Genomic DNA, 17,611 nt, shown 5'->3' with positions numbered 1-17,611 from the left:
TGATTACGTTTTACATTTGACATACTTACTGCATTTGACAGACGCTTTAATTCAAAAGTACCGGTACTTTGGTACCAAGTCGGTATTAAAATAAAATTGATGTAATGATACCAGTGTTTCTACAGTACCGGTAGTACCGAACACAGACTTAATTCGGTACCCCACTCTGTCTTACTGACAGACGGCTTTCAAATGCTCACACGCTTATTTGAGCATGTGCTCTGTTACTCCTTTTACACTGCAATGCACAACTAATCAAATTAAAGTCGTGATATGTCCTAGTGTGATTATTAAACCACGAAATGCTGCAATCTTAGTCTGTATGAGCTACATTAGCTTTAAATGAATGTGTGAAGCAGACCACTCATATACTGGAAACTCCACAGACTATGAGAATCATTCACGTTTTATGAGAGATGACAGAGCAGAGCACTAGTTATTTTTATATAATTTATATAATTAAATCACAGCATTTGCGCTTTAACGATCACACTGAGCCATGTAGTGAGCTGTTTATCCGAAGTTAAACTTCCGGCAAAAATACATGTCAAAATATTTTTTTTCTATTCATAATAAAAGCTAATCACCTGAAATTGAAGAAATTGCAACAGAAATATATTATAACTGTATAGTAAAATGTAATCCTCACTGTAGAAATAATAATAATAACAATAATAATAATAATATAATTAATAATGAACAATGATTGTCATAATAATAAAAATTAAATAATATATCACAAGCAAGAGTGCTTTTGTACTGAATAAAAGTAAAAAAACTGCAATGGTATGTTGATAAGTAATTGTTCTATTTTACCTGTTAAAAGTTTTTAAATGTAAAGGATTTTTTAATTTTTTAATTTTTTTTATTAGACACCATTTTGTTAATGAAATTAAATTAAACTTTAAAACATGGAATTCTGGAAATATAAATAAAAAAATGGGAAAAAGGATTTGGGGAAAAAATAAAACAGATTTCAGTAGAAACTCTTGAAGGAAACATCTTTTAATTTATTATTACATTGAAATTTAAATTAACTTTAAATAGGCTAAAGGAGTGTGGTCAATAGCACATTATCATATAAGCTAATTTTTTTTCTGTGGTATCGAAATTGGTATCGAGAACCGTGAAATTTCACTGATATCAGTACCGACTACTGACATTTTGGTACCATGACAACACTAATTCAAAGTAACTTAAAGTGCATTAAAGAAATACATTTATAAGTAAGTGTATTCCATGAAAATTACCATATACATGTACCATGGTACACAGTTCCCATCATTTTTGACCAATGAATATCCAATGGCCCTACATATTATATTTATAATTATTTGAATAATTATGTATCATTTATATTGGATTATCTTTATTTGGGGGCCTTTCTAAGCAAATAATTATATAAGCAATTAATTGTGATTAATTTGATTAACCTCTTCAACTCTGGTGCATGTTTGGGCTGCTGCTTGCAATTTTTCACACTCAAATTTAAAAGCTCACCATTTAGACTAATTGTTGACTATCTGCCAAATCTTGGTAAAAAATTTTAGGACCCCCCTAAACTTGTGAGCAAGCTCACAAACAAGTAAAAAATAGCAAATTTTCAAGAAAACTGCCTAAGGTAAAAGCAGATATAAAGTTTTGGCTATTTGGGGCTTACAGCAGCAGTGATCTGCACATAAAAGAGATGTTTTTATTTGATGTCTTACAGAAAATATATTTCACTTTGTGATTCTTTTAAAAATCTTTCGAACTGTGGTATTAGGATTTAACATAATAAACTGTACAACCATAGTCCTGAGAATTTGAGCTTTCATTTGACATATGATATATATATATATATATATATATATATATATATATATATATATATATATATATATATATATTTAAATGCTATTTGAAAGACTTTAATATTCATATAAATATTTCTACCACATGACCTCTAGGTGGTGCTGATTTTCAATGCGAATGTTTTCAGGACTTATTTTGTTATTCTATGTAACATAAATGCAGACGTAATCTATAAAAGAGGTTATCTATGAAAAGTTCAGATTCTAAGCTTTTAAACGATACCACATATGCCTGACTTATATATTCAGAGACTTAAACATTTTAAGCGTAAAACAAATTCGCGACACAGCACCCCCTTTTGAGCTGAAGAATATAATTATTTGGCATGTCATGTAATTAATTTGACTACAATTTTTAAACAACTGACAGCCCTGCTTTTAATATTGATTAATTTCCATGACTTAGCAAGGCCTGGAAAACACAGGGTTAAAATTCCTTAATATTTCCACGTTACCAAGACCAAGGGAGCCCTGATGGTATCATGTCCAAAAAACATGGTAATACCATGGTGCTTTTTGGTATTCTTTTGATAGTGAAATCTTTCACAGGATCTCATTCACTCACTTGTACAGGTGGCAAAATCGGTGCATGCATCGCAGTGAGGACTGCAGCGTCTGCAAGTGCCGTCATCCGCCACATAGTTCATGGGAGCGCAATTTTGCCTACACTGCCCATTAGCCAGATGAAGGCCTTCTTGACACGAAAGACACTGTGTGCTGGTGCTATCACAGGTCAGACAGAGTTCATCGCAGGGTTCACATGATCCTAGCTCCGTCTCAAAATAGCCTCTGAAACAAAAGCCAACAGATACTAGTTGGTGATTTTCCAGTATTAACTTGCTGCATATTTCAAACACTTCTTGCAGTCATTATCAGTGTTGGGCAAGTAATAAAAAAGTAATCCACTGCAAATTACTAATTACTTCTCTAAAAAGTGTAATCAGATTCCATATTACTTAATCAAAAAAGTAATCACATTACTTATTACTTTACTTTTTTCTCCCAATTTGGAATGCCCAATTCCCAATGTGCTTTTAAGTCCTTGTGGTCGTGTAGTGATTCGCCTCAATCCGGGTGGCAGAGGACAAATCCCAGTTGCCTCTGTGTTTGAGACCGTCAACCTGGCACATCTTATCATGTGGCTTGTTGAGTGCGTTGCCACAGAGATGTAGCACATGTGGAGACGTAGCACGGCAACCACGCTCAACTCACCACGTGCCCCACCAAGAGCGAACCACATTATAGCGATCATGAGGAGGTTACCCCATGTGACTTTACCCTCCCTAGCAACCGGGCTAATTTGGTTGCTTAGGAGGCCTGGCTGGAGTCACTCAGCACGCCCTGGGATTTGAACTAGCGAACTCCAGGGATGGTAGCCAGCGTCTTTACCACTGAGCTACCCAGGCCCCCATTACTTTACTTTTAAGTTACTTTCTAAAACACTTCTACTCTCAACAAATTTAACATAATTATTTCCTTCTTGTTTATTATTGCACACAAGTCATACTATCAGCACGTTTTCTCACATTTCTCCCTTACAATGATAAATTAGGGGTGCACGCCCTTGTCACAGAAACACAATCAGACATACATACAATATTGGCCAAAAATATTGGCACCCTTGGTAAATATGAGCAAAGAATGCTGTGAAAAATATGTCTTTATTTTTTTTTCCTTTTGATCTTTCATTCAAGATTTTTACAAAAATCTAACCTTTAATTGAAGTAAATGAAAGTGGGAATAATCTCATAAGTAAATAAATATTTTTCTCCAAAACACGTTTACCACAATTATTGGCACCCCTAGAAATTCTTATGAGTAAAATATATCTGAAGTATATTCCCATTCATATTTAAATTTTTTTAGCACACCTGGGTGACAAGGAACATGAAATTGTTCAGCCATGACTTCCTGTTTTACATGGGTACACACAGGCCAGATTCTTTTAGTCATCCATCACAGTGGGTAAGACCAAAGAATAAAGTTATGATGTGCATGTAACGAAGGATAGTAAGACAAACAGACCCAAGAGCAGAGGAGCAGTTCAAAGGATTTATTAACAGTAATAATGAGCAGTCACTGGGTTGAGGAATGAAGAAAATCCCAACACCGGCTGCAGCAGCGGGAAGCGATCTCCAATGGCGTGCGCATATAGTCGCGCAAGGGGCAAAACATGAAGAGTGTGTTCGTAGGATGAGTGTGTGCATTGTGGAAGTCAGGAACAGATTCGTAGAATCCTCCGTTGAAGCTAATGAGATGCCGAACAATGCCCAGCAGAGATGAGCGAACTTCACTCCCAACACACAGGCAGAGACAAGGTAACCTCCGTGGAAGACCAGCTGACACGGAGCAATAGTGGAAGGCAACTACACACCCGACACACACGCAACCAACAGATACACAAGACAGGACCAACTAGACAGACTTAAACAACAACAATGCCAAGACGCTGAGAACACGACAGACTTAAGAAGGGAGTGAATTAGGAGAGAACAGGTGTTGCTCGGCACACTAATCAGTGGCATGATCAGCGTTCCCCCGGGAACAATCAGTGTTCCCATATAAACGCCAATCATGCATGCCCGCCGTGCCTGCGAGACAGGGGGGTGAGAAAATGACAAAACATACAAAACAAACCAACAAACTCACTGGAGCCGTGACAGTGTGGCAAAAGGTTGTTGAGCTTCACAGAATGGGAAGTGGCTATAAGAAAATAGCTAAATCATTGAAAATACCCATTTCCACCATCAGCGCAATAATGAACAAGTTCCAATCAACTGGAGATGTTATGAATCAGCCAGAAAGAGAATGTGTGTCTATATTGTTTCCACGCATGGTGAGCAGGATGGTTCAAGTGGCCAAAAATTCTCCAAGGATCACAGCTGGAGAATTGCAGGAATTAGTTGGGTCTTGGGGTCAGAAAATCTCCAAAACTACAATCAGACGCCACCTACATCACAACAAGTTGTTTGGGATGTTTCAAGAAAAAACCTCTGCTCTCATCCAACAACAAACCCAAGTGTCTTCAGTTTGTCAGACATTACTGGAACTTCAAATGGGACCGGGTTCTATGGTCAGATAAAACAAAAATAGAGCTTTTTGGCAGCAAACACCAGAGATGAGTTTGGCGCACACAGAGAGGTAGCCATATGGAAAAGTACCTCATGCCCACAGTTAAATATGGTGGTGGATCTTTAATGTTGTGGGGCTCTTTTTATGCCAGAGGTCCTGGACATCTTGTTCGGATACATGGCATCATGGACTCTATCAAATATCAACTGATAAAAAAATCTAAACCTGATTGCCTCTGCCAGAAAGCTTAAAATGGGCTGTGGTTGGATCTTCCAGCAGGACAATGATCCAAAACACACATAAAAATCAACACAAAAATGGTTCACTGACCACAAAATCAAGGTTCTGTCATGGCCATCCCAGTCCCCTGGCCTGATTCCCATAGAAAACTTGTGAACTGAAGAGGAGAGACCACCAGTGTGGACCTCTGAATTTGAAGGATTTGTGGAGATTCTGTATGGAGGAATGGTCTCAGATCACTTGCCATGTGTTCTCCAACCTCATTAGGCATTATAAGAGAAGACTCAGAGCTGTTATCTTGGCAAAGGGAGGTTGCAAGAAGTATTGAACAAAAGGGTGCCAATAATTGTGCCACACATACATTTGACAAAAATATTTGTTTTTTGATAAAACTTGTGTTGTGTTTGGAATTGTTTGATATCTATTTGAGGATAGATTTTTGTGAATATTTTGAATGAAAGACCAAAAGGATATATTTTTCACAGCCTTCTTTTCTCATATTTACCAAGGGTGCCAATATTTTTGGCCACAACTGTAGCTTCTCATTTCTTAAACAACTATGTTGGAATTACATAAAAGTAATCCATATGACTCCAGTGTTTAAATCCATGTCTTCTGAAGCAATATGATAGGTGTGGGTGAAACATACTATAAATCTCCACTTTCACATTCTTCTTCTTTTGTTTTTGGTGATTCACATTATTTATGCGTATCGCCACCTATTGGGCAGGAAGAACAATTTTTAGGGAAAAAGGACTTTAATATTGATACACTTATCATATCACTTCTGAAGACATAGATTAAACCACTGGGTCTTATGGATTAGTTTTATGCTGCCCTTTTTGTGCTTTTTGGAACTTCAAAGATCTAGCCACCATTCACTTGCATTGTATGGATCTACAGAGCTGAGATATTCTTCTAAAAATCTTCATTTGTGTTCAGCAGAAGAAAGAAAGTCATACAAACCTGGGATGACATGAGGGTGAGTAAATGGTGAGAGAATTTTCATTTTTGGGCGTATAAACCCTTTAAGCCACACTTACAAATGTATGAATGTCCCTGTATTAGCTAACAAACAGAAGGTGTCCAAAAGAATGTTGATACCCAAAGACCACACCCATATGTACTTGTCTGAACATTTAATTTCAAAACCACTATCAAAGGGGGTTGGTCCTCCCTAATAGTTTCACTCTATACATGGCTGTGGGGATTTCCCATTCAGATACAAGAGCATCAGTGAGGTGAGGCACTGATGTTGTGTGATGGGACCTGGCTCACAATCGGCATTCTTTCAAAAGGTGTTCAATGGGGTTCAGGTTTGGGCTTAGTGCAGATCAAGTTCTTCCACTCTAGACACAATAAATCATTGCTTGATGCACATCACTTTCTGCACAAAAAAAGGTTAAAACCTGGACACTTACTCTGGACACTCTGACCAGCAGCTGCCCTGAAACAGATAGAGCTGGTAAATGCCTGTCGTACAGCTCACACACTCATCTCTGCTCTCACAGGCCTCACAGTTAGCAGAACATCTCTCACACAGTAGACTGGAGCTGTTTCCATAGAAACCCAGAGGACAGCGGTCTACACATACTGCCTCCTGCTCCAACATATAACCTGCAAAAATGATGTCAACAAACAAACAAACAAACAAACTAATTCAGCAGGCAAGTGTCTTGTTGTTAGATATAGAACACAGTTCAACCTTTCAGTTAAAATCTACCTACATTATATAGTTGACCCTTACCTGAATGTACTGTACTGTATATACAAGTGTGGTTTTGTGTCCACTTGTTCACACAACAGCAATTACAATAATATAATATTGTATTTTTAATTTGGAGGATAGAATTTACAAGAATCATTCTGAGGGTTTTGAAATGTGTTACAAACCAACACACTAAACCCTTACTTCAGAAAACACACACTTTTCTGCAATTGGACATTTGACTCAAAACCTTATCATTACTGCAATATAGCCCTTGTGACAACTTCCATGTGTGACAACTAGCCCCGGGTCTCCCATATAGCCAATGTCAGGCAATGTCAAGTTCTATGAAGCAAGAACTCATTAAAAAGGAGTTTGGATATTTTTATCAGGTGCTAGTTAGAGGAAAGCTAACCTATACATTACCAGTAGCACAGGTGATGCAGTTCTGAGTCCTGGGTCCGTAACATGTCTTGCAGGATGCATCACAATAACGACAGGTGCGACTCTCCCCTTCGGAATAAGAAAAAATACATGGTCATAACTGGCTACTGCACAATCTTAGGACATGAGCCAGTGATTAGTATTATCACAGTTTAGTTCTGCCATGTGTCCAAAAGAGGGCAGACTTACACCAATTACCACATACAATAATTTAAACTTGTCTCTGACTATGAAAAAAAAACAAACCAAAATTGTGTTAACAGTAATGCACTTACAATGGAAGTCTGGGGATAGGGCATTTTTTATTAGATAACTTGAAACAAAATAGCAAGTTTGGAATAGTAGCAAAAAGGTAATTACTTTCCTAGTTTACAAACTGTTGTTCTAATAACAAATGACAAATAAATGAAATTATTGCTGTGACTTTTGGTGTTAAAGTTCCACCACTCACCATCAACATATTGGCCCTCCGGGCAGCTGATCACTGGGCACTTCCCATAAACTGGCCGGCTCCACCCGCTGCATCTGTCACAGTCTCTTACTCCAGGGCCGTGGCAGGTCTGACAGGAGCTGTGACAAGGCTGACAACGCCACCCTCTGGTGTCTCTGAATGTGTCTGGTGGGCACTCCTTCACACAGGTGCCATCTGATGGGCAGAACATATAAAATGTTCTTATATGTATGACATATTAGAAAGGTTTGAACATATCTCTACAGACTCACTTTTTTTAATCCTTCTTATAATTAATTAAACTGGTACTATCATGATAGTTTAAATCTAAATACTCATGATAAATTAGATTTAAAATATAATTAAATTAGTTTAATTTATAAATTGTTCATATATCATGTGGTACATGATTAAACATGCGATTACAAGGAACGTTCAAAAGGTGACATTTTCTAATAAAATGTTCATTTAAATTTCACTAAGTTTATTTAAGTACTGTATTAACTGAAATGTTTAAGTTAATTTTAGTCTTTATATTTTAATTAATATTATATCATGAAGTTAAGTAGATTTTACTTAATTTTATACCATTTTCTCAGAAAAATTGGGTGCAAAAACGTGCAGAAATAACCCCCCCCCCCACCCCCCAAACCTGTAAGCTCTGAGGGTGTTTTTAAAGATTTCCTGTTTCAGTGGCATTCCCAAAATTAAAGGCTTATGACTTGACAAAATGAACAAGAAGGGTCAAGTGTTTGGTATCACTGTAAAGAAAACTTTTCAAATTTTTAATGATATAGATTATGATTGACATTCTGAGAATCTCAACAAAAACAACTGAGCCAAACATTTTATTTTTTCTTATTTTTCTGTTTTGACATTACAGTATATATCTCAGGGTTTAAATAAGGTGGCTCCAAAAAACTGCTTTTGTTTTTCCCAATCATGTCAACTGTATCTGAGAAAAATGTTGTGTTGATACGACAAAGCAATCAAAAGTTATAGCATTACAATAATACTTTTTCATAGTGCCCAAAAACATCTCCACGTGTCCAAAACCCTCTCCAAACAAATAAAACATAATAACTGTACATAAGAACTATTTACACATGCAAACCTGCAGACATGATTTTAGAGATGAGATTTCACAGAATGAGTGCCTTTTGACTCAATGGGTCTGCATCAAGTCTGTGTCATGTACTGGTGGCCACATGTAACACTGTGTTTCGTGTGGATTATCTAATGATCATACCTACCGAACGAAGGTCCCTCCAGGAATCAAATGCCCTGCCGATGTTCACTCTAGTTTTTGCTCGACCACGATCACGTTCCCGCTTAGCCAGACGGGATTCAGTAGATAAATGTTGTTTTTATTTTTTGGCTTACTCGGAGTTTGTGTAGGAGTCGGTGTTGTGCTGGGAGCCGGACATTTGCTGGATGCCATCTCTAAGATAACGTTACCTAGTGCTGCAGTTTGTTGTCGCTGTTTAATAGCGGAAGAGAAGCTATTACTGAGGCAAGGCTCTCGGGAGCGCGCATAAACGTCACATCCTTTGGATTTTCCCGGCAAAAGCGACCCGCTCCCTTTGCATGAAAATCAGTCTACAGGCTTTAATAGGCAACCTTGGAAGTCCGGGAAGGGCTCATTTTTTTAAGTTGCGTTACAAGCCATTCACACATTGGCAAAAAAAAAGGCGAATATCACATGAAACTTGTTACATACTGCACCTTTAAGAAAAAGCCTGCAGTGAAAGATTCATCAGATGAATTCAAACCGATAATTTGCCAGCTGAAGAGTTGTTTGGATTGATTCATTTAAATAACCAGATTATAGGAGTCATTTGTTCATGAATCAGACTGCATTGTATCTTCGTTTTTGAGCACAACCTACAAACACAACACATTAGAAATATGTGTTTTGGACTAATTTTGCGGTACGTCCTCTTTTTATATCCTCACATTTTAACAACAAGCTTACATTTCCTTTGCCATGTCGCTTGAAATTCAGTAGCGACAGAGCGCCACAGGAAATACTGCTTTAGGGGAGATCAACCTATGAATGGTTTACTTACAGTTGTCTCGGTTTATTAAGCTTAAATAGAAGAAAATATTTTAACATGTAAATAATTCACCTTTACCAGACTGTATATTAAATTTTTGAGTGTGACATGAAAAGTGGCAGCATTTCAGCTGTCATCAGTAAAAGCATGGTAAAGTTGAATCTTTCTCTAATCTGTAACAAACACTAGAACAATTCATCTTAACTTTCTTTCACATCTAACATCTCACATAAATCTCTTTTCTCTGTGAATGTTTCCATTTATCTATCGCTCTCTCTTCCACCGTCTCTAGACATTCTACATGACTGGTCAGGCATGAATTAATGACCCAGATCAGAAACTGGATCTTAAACAATGTGTGGCATGGAGTGAGAGACAGAGAAAGTGGCAGACAGAGCAAAAAGAGAGGAAGCCTACATGGAAATATAGTATAAAACACACACACAAGCATATACAATGGGGTCCAAAATCTGAGACCACATTGACAACTATAATTTAAACCTGGAAATTAGAAAGGTTTAGGATTTTGACAATTCTGCACTATTTCTAAGAAGCTAATAACATTAAAGCAAATGTGTGACCATGTTAACTCCACTGTATGACAGATCAGATTTCCTTTTTTCAACTGAAGCACACAAGATGCTCTTTAGAACAGTCTCAAATCATGCTGGACAACATGGATCATCAGGTTTTGCATAAACTTGTGGAGTCCATGCCAGCTCAAGTGCATGCTGTTATTAAAAAAAAAGAGACATACACCAAATACTAAGAAATTAAAAAAAAAAAAAAAAAACAGTACATGAATTTTGCAACCCAGCTTCACTTCATATTTGTAATGAAAATTGTAGGAACAGCTCGATATTATTTTTTGTGTTATCAACATTATGCCACAAATGCTGTTGATTGAGCCTAACTTGTACTGAACCCAGAATATTCCTTTAAATTAGAGAAATGCAAAAAAGCAATAATTTTCAATGGCAATCTCAGACATTTGGACCCCCACTGTAAATGTGTATATGTATTACAGTATGTTACTAAGTACAGAATATATATAATCCCATAAACATTCACAGCGCTGATCTTCACAGATTTTGCATTAACCATATTTGCATCCAATGACCAATATGGCCTTCATTTACCTTTCAAATGAGTGTGCAACACAGTGCTGCTACGCACACCAATAATTCCTCTATAAAGCACACAAAATGATCTTATAATATAATATCATAAAAATATCTTTATTTTAAGTTAAAACTTACGTGAGTTTGAATGACTTCATGAATGGACTCTACTGTGAATGCTTTAGGCCAGATTTAACCAACCAGTGTAATGTGAGTTTACAGCTATGGCTATCAGACAGGAAATCTAAAGTGAACTTTAGTGAGGCGTTCAGAGGAAGCAGTATACACACTGTTCAGGAAGTATCCAGGCTGGCAAGTGAGACAGAGTGTATCACTCCGACAGTCTAGACAGGGCTCTAGGCAGCTGATACACAGTCCCCTACCCCGGTCCTCATTGGTCCTCTGGGGACAGTGCTGACGACACTGGTGTCTGTATCTTCACAGAGAGATAATGAACAATCGGGTTGTCACACACTGAGGGTTAACATTCAATGCATTGTTTAAACACTGAGCAGACACATCCACACTAATACTTTTTCGACTGATAAAAAAGTTCCCAAAGTATGCAGTAAAGGTGAGCATTTTCAAAATGCTCAGTTTCTAGTGGAGGAAAACAATGATCAAGTGTAGGTAAGAGGCATAAACATAGCGAAAATGTATGCATTTTCAAATGGAAGTGTGGACTTGGCTTTAATTCGTTTTCATTGAAAAACTCTGTTTTCTGTTTTCTGATGTCACCGTTTTCCATAGTATGTGGTAATGGACAGCGCTTTCTAAACATTTCATTTTCATTAGAGGAAAACAGTGTTCTACTGTGGATGACAGGCGTAAACGTGGGGAAATTAATGTGTTTTCACACTAATAGTTTTTCGGCTGTTTACCATTTCCCAAAGTCATTGTTTCGCAAAGTATGAAGGACTAGAGAGCATTTTCAAATGTTTCCATTTTTGGTGAAGGAAAACATTGTTCCATTGTGGATAAGAGGCTTAAACGTAGCAAAATCAATGTGTTTTCAGTCTTATCACTCGTCAAGTTACAGTAGAGTAACCAACTGTGCTTATGGCATTACCGTATAAAAAAGACTTTAGAGCAACTTGAGTAGCAATTGCCTTTGTTAACTCACTCTTGGATCAAAGAAACACTTTGATTCACCAAACTCCTCCTTCAGGGTAGTGAGTATAATGAAAGCTGTGACTATGGCAGCCCAGGGCAATGAGTTGGTTTTGCTTTGACAGAGGCAGTCTGGGTGATCAGTAACCAGAGAAACCAACCCACACCAGTCTAAAACCATGGCACACCTGTGGCAGTTTTGCTGCTCGTATTTATCCATCAAAGATTCGCATTGATGACTTTAATATTAATCTAAAATGTAGAAACTAGTAATAACAAAAACTGAGCAGGTGTGTCCAAACTTTTGACTTGAGTTGTATGTATTAGAACTTAAAAAGGAAAATCAAAGAAACTTAAAACTAATGGTATAAAACAATGTAAACCACATATTTGCACTATGTTAAACACACATCTTAGTCTAGTTCAGCATTGATGAGCATGGCCGATCAAGTGTTCTGTGTGAGACACAGAGGTGCCTCACTTTGGAACTGAACACTTAACCAAGATGTTTGAGCGAGACAACAGCTGCCATGGCAACCGTGCAAGCACAATGAAAGTATGTGGAATTTTCAGAGGGGATTAACATTGCTCTTTTCCTCACTGAGTGGACATTCATTAGTCAGGACTCCAAATCCAGCCTCTCTTACAACACTCTCAAACTCTCTGAGCAAAGAAAGTCCTTCAGCTTCAACCGAGCGAAGGGAACCGGAGCTCAAATTAGTGAGAAGAGATTACATGGCTCTCGGGAATACTTGATACTGATTGGTCAATTGCAATATTAATTGGTCAAATATTGCTGAATAATGAACATTTTCCATAGCAACACTGACTGAAAACTGATCCAGGCAATCTTATTTCTGCATAGCTAAGTTATGTATTGTATCACTTCATGGCCTATACAAGTAGCTAATAAAGTGATTTCAACTCAAGTCAATATTTCATGTCCATAGATTTATTTAATTGGTAAGTAGATGTCTAATAAGTGAGATAATGTACAGCCAGCCAGTCATTAGTGCAAAATAAACCCAGAAAAACTCTAATTAGTGCAAAGAGAGAGAGAGAGAAAGAGAGAAGACGGATTTAGTGAGCTCTTGGAAAAAACTAATAAGAGCTGCCTCTTATGTCGAGCAGCGTGGATATCAGGTATCTGGGCGAGACTTAACTAAAAGTGAAATCTGATGCACACAATAGCTGGAGGCCATAACACACAATCAGACCTCTGTTCTCATCACAGTGTCTATGCACCATGGTTAAATGAAGCACCAAAAGGCTTTAGCATAGGATAAAAACAATAAAAACTTACAGGAAGTAGCCATCTGTGCAGCTGTTACAAACCTCCGGGTCATCTGTTGTGGGCATAAAACATTCAGTGTTATACCCACGCCACTGATAAATATTAAAACAGACAAATAACAGGAAAACAACCGGTTTCCACATCTGAGTAATAAAAGTAAGAACCCAGTGCCTGATAACAATATGATTCATTGGACTACTTTACGATTATTTTTCCTCTTTAAAAGTATGACTTCGTTCCTTTTGCATGGAACACAGAAAGACATGTTCTAGGCAGTATGTTAGTCTACTGTAAGTCACCAGTCACTTTTATTGCATCCTTTTCTCATACAATGAAAGTGAATGGTGACTGAAGCCATCATTCTGCATAACATTCTGTGCTCCGTAGAAGAAAGAAAGTCATATGGGTTTTAAAACAATAGGAGGGTGAGTAAATGATGGCAGAAACTATTCTGTTAACATAAATTAACAAGTAAAAGCTTTAAAAATGGTTTAAAGTACATGTTATTTACCTGTGGAACATGTTTTACAGCCAATACCACAGTCTATACATTCTCGAGTGTCCGGATCCTGAACTTGGCCTGCAGTACAAACAAAGGTATATCAATATCTGATGCCAAAAGCATATATATAAAATATAGTAATTTTTAAAAATTACTGGTGCTTGAAAACATCACTGTTACTATTGCTCATACTTAGGGTAGTATTAAACTTTGCTGTGTAACTCGGCTCACACTGTTTGTGCTACGGACATGAATGATGCCTGAAATTGTGCGGCTTTTTGAGGAGAGTTGTGCTATATAAACAATAAGACTGAAAATGCCTGAAAATAAAACAAGCAAAAATCCCATAGAATTACATTGGAGGAGGGTCTTATCTATAGGCCCCACTCAGAATAAAGAATCTTGGGGGAGGACTCTTTTGACTTTTGAAACCACCTAGCACCTATGTCTTTTCTAACTGATCAGACTAACAGTTTTCGTACAGCGGATTATCAAAAATCATAAAAATCCCATTGATTTACATTGATGGAATGTTCAAATGGGCCAACGAAATGTTCGTTAATTAAAATTCCATCTGTCAAAAAATTTCAAAGTAAACAAATCTACAAAAAGCAATGAATCTGCTTTAAATAGCTTTCTCTCTCTCTCTCTCTCTCTCTCTCTCTCTCTCTCTCTCTCTCTCAGTCCATCCAATCTCTTCATCTATCCATCCAATCTCTCCATCCATCCATCCATCCTTCCTTCCTTCCATCCATCCATCCATATTTCCATCCAATCTCTTCATCCATCCATCCAATCCCTCCATCCTTTCATCCATCCATTCATCCATCCATCCAACCATCCATCCATCCAATCTCTCATCCATCCATCCAATCTCTTCATCCATCCATCCATCCACCCACCCACCCATTCATCCATCCATCCATCCTTCCATTCATCCATCCATCCACCCATTCATCAATCCCTCTGTCTATCTGACGGTTTATCTGACTGATCTATTTTACAGTATTGCTGTGTCAAATATATCCATACTTCCCTACTATATAATATGCTAAAAACGGTATGCCAATGGAGTAGTATGTCTGAATCCACAGTATTCATAAAACAGTAAGCGAGAAATACCCGGATGACCTAATATTTCTGCCGAGATTCTGAAGTGTGGATCGACTGGACGCTTTACATTCCTATAATCCCTTTGGAGCTGAGGAGACGTCACGTTCAAAACACTGGATTTAAAAAATGGCGTTGAACTGCGAGTCGGACGGCTCTTTTCAACTGTAAGTGTTATATACTGTATACCAAGAAAGTTGTTTCTTGTGCTTAAATGGTGCTTGTTTAACAAAACCAGAGTGGATTATTTCCACAGTTGTTGTCATTACATCATATATTCAGGTCATGGGACAATGCTCATGTTCCCCGATGAAGCATGTCCGAAATCTACTCAGACTACTCGCATGCATACCGAGGTGAAGTATGTCTTTCATCAAATTCAGTACATACTGTGACGGTATGCGGTTTCAGACACAGGGTCTTTCTGACTACCTAGCAAGCATGCTAGCTGGCGATTTGTCTTAGCTATAATGTCTGTATAACCATCAAACTTCTACTTTTGAAACTAGTTTAAACTTTCAGCCAAGGCTTTGTCAAGCCCAAATTAAAGTTTATCTTGACAAACTTTACTTAACTTAACTAGTTTCTTGTCGCTTTTGATCTTTATTAAAAGGTGGAATACCTGAGATATTTAGCAGAGAAATAAATGTCTGTTATAAAATCATAATGAGTACAGAACAAAGAGAGAAATTTGTGCATGGTAAAAGGATATATACTTACCAACCCCGCAAAGGACTGTCAGACAGATGCCACTCTGCAGCTTGTAACCTTCCCTGCATTTGGCACACACGTTGGCATCAGCACAGATCTCACAGTCGGGGATACATGGATGGCAGGTGTACTGGTCTCGGTCTGGATAAAACTCTCGTGGGCAGTAGAGTCTGCAATGACCCTGGTACAGGAAACGCTCCTTCCCCTCCTCATCTGAAATCAACCACAAAATCCAATTAACATGGGACTTTAACCCCCTCCATTCAAACTATCAATATAATTGACCAGAGTCTAGATTAAGGTGTGGATTTATGAGTCAATGGCTTCTTTTTAAAGCTAAAGAGTGTATTTTTTTTTTTTATGTTAAAATAATCGCTCCCATCCCTTAATCTTCAGACACAACTATAAGTAAGCCATTTATAGGTTGATTTCCCTAAAAAGTGTAACACTGTGGCTCTAATGCTATCAAACATTGCACTGAGTATCTGATCAGCCTGACGCAGCAATATTGGTTCAACCAATGGCATGAGTTTGAGGAAAGTTTATCTGTTCAACCAAAGACTTATGGGACCTAAGCAGAACAAAAACATAAATATTTTTTCATTTAGAACTTTAGTCATAATTTTGATACAAACTAAACAAAGCCTGTTTGCCCAGTAAGAATAAATTAGCCTTTCTAATGCTCAGTCTCCCATGCAAAACACTAATACATGAAACACAGATATCATCATCTGCTTGTGTCTATCATGAACTCTTCTTTAAATAGAATCAGAAGCAGGGTTCTGACTGATAGGTTTTTGCCAAGACAGGGCATGTAAACAAGGGCAATTGAGAGTGATTGGGGACTTTTGGCAGTATTGTAGTTGTCACACACTGCTGCATGAGGTGAACAGCCTCCCCCCTTCTCCACATCAGACAACAATGAGGGAAATTAAGAATTACAACACTTTTCTTTGAGTTGGCTGAAAAGAAGGGATGGCAGCCATGAACGCTTACCAAACAGTATTCAAAAGAGGGGCTTGGATTCCTAAGGACTGTCCACTAAAGTTTGCTTATTTTTCTTCTACTATTAAAGGGATAGTTCACCTAAAATGAAAATTCTTTCATCATTTACTCACCTTCATGCTATCCCAGATGTGTAAGACTTTCTTTCTTCAACAGAACACAAACAAAGATTTTTAGAAGAATATCTCAGCTCTGTAGGTCCTCACAATGCAAGTGAATGGTGACCAGACCTTTGAAGCTCAAAACCGCACATAAAGTCAACATAAAAGTAATCCATCCAACTCTAGTAGTTAAATCTATATCTTAAGAAGCAATGTTACAGGTGTGGGTTAGAAATAGATCAATATTTAAGGTCCTTTTTTACTCTAAATTCTCCTCCCTGCCCAGTAGGTGGCGATATGCAGGAAGAATGTGAATCGCCAAAAACAAAAGAAAAAGAATGTGAAAGTGAAAGTTGAGATTTATAGGAAAAAGGGACTTAAATATTGATCTCTCACCCTCACCTATCATATCACTTCTGAAAATATGAATTTAACCACTGGAGTCGTAAGGATTACTATTATGCTGCCTTTATGTGCTTTTTGGAGTTTCAAAGTTTTGGCCACCATTCAATTGCATTGTGAGGACCTACAGAGATGAGATATTCTTCTAAAAATCTTTGTTTGTGTTCAGCAGAAGAAAGAAAGTCATCCACATCTGTGATGGCATGAGGGTGAGTAAATTATGAGATGATTTAAATTTTTGGGTGAACTATCCCTTTAACTTGCTGTTAGTGCATCAAACTACCCAGCCTTCCTTGCTCTACTTGTTTCAGCCCCAGTGGCCAGTCCACAGGGGTGCTTTAAGGTACCTCTGGGCCCATGGGCTCGCTGATCTGCTGAGGCCCCCTTCACATTTTTAATGTTAAAATGCGCATTAAAGTGATGGAAATGG

General features: G+C 37.7%; 1 protein-coding gene across 1 annotated transcript in view; it reads right to left on the bottom strand.

The window, feature by feature from the left end:
* LOC127436324 (proprotein convertase subtilisin/kexin type 5-like) overlaps positions 1–17,611 on the bottom strand; it is a 43,898-nt gene that overhangs the window by 24,696 nt on the left and 1,591 nt on the right. Inside the window, exons 2-9 of the mRNA XM_051690415.1 lie at positions 15,683–15,886; positions 13,862–13,930; positions 13,360–13,402; positions 11,237–11,382; positions 7,769–7,963; positions 7,300–7,386; positions 6,587–6,782; positions 2,419–2,642 (exon numbers count right to left, since the gene is read on the bottom strand). Coding sequence (XP_051546375.1) covers positions 2,419–2,642; positions 6,587–6,782; positions 7,300–7,386; positions 7,769–7,963; positions 11,237–11,382; positions 13,360–13,402; positions 13,862–13,930; positions 15,683–15,886 — 1,164 coding nt within the window. The remainder of the gene's footprint in view (positions 1–2,418; positions 2,643–6,586; positions 6,783–7,299; positions 7,387–7,768; positions 7,964–11,236; positions 11,383–13,359; positions 13,403–13,861; positions 13,931–15,682; positions 15,887–17,611) is intronic.

The sequence above is a fragment of the Myxocyprinus asiaticus genome, chromosome 46 (genome assembly GCF_019703515.2).
Source record: "Myxocyprinus asiaticus isolate MX2 ecotype Aquarium Trade chromosome 46, UBuf_Myxa_2, whole genome shotgun sequence".
In the NCBI taxonomy this organism is placed as follows: domain Eukaryota; kingdom Metazoa; phylum Chordata; class Actinopteri; order Cypriniformes; family Catostomidae; genus Myxocyprinus; species Myxocyprinus asiaticus.
Note: the sequence above shows the minus strand (reverse complement) of the source record. Positions and strands in the feature narration are given on the sequence as shown.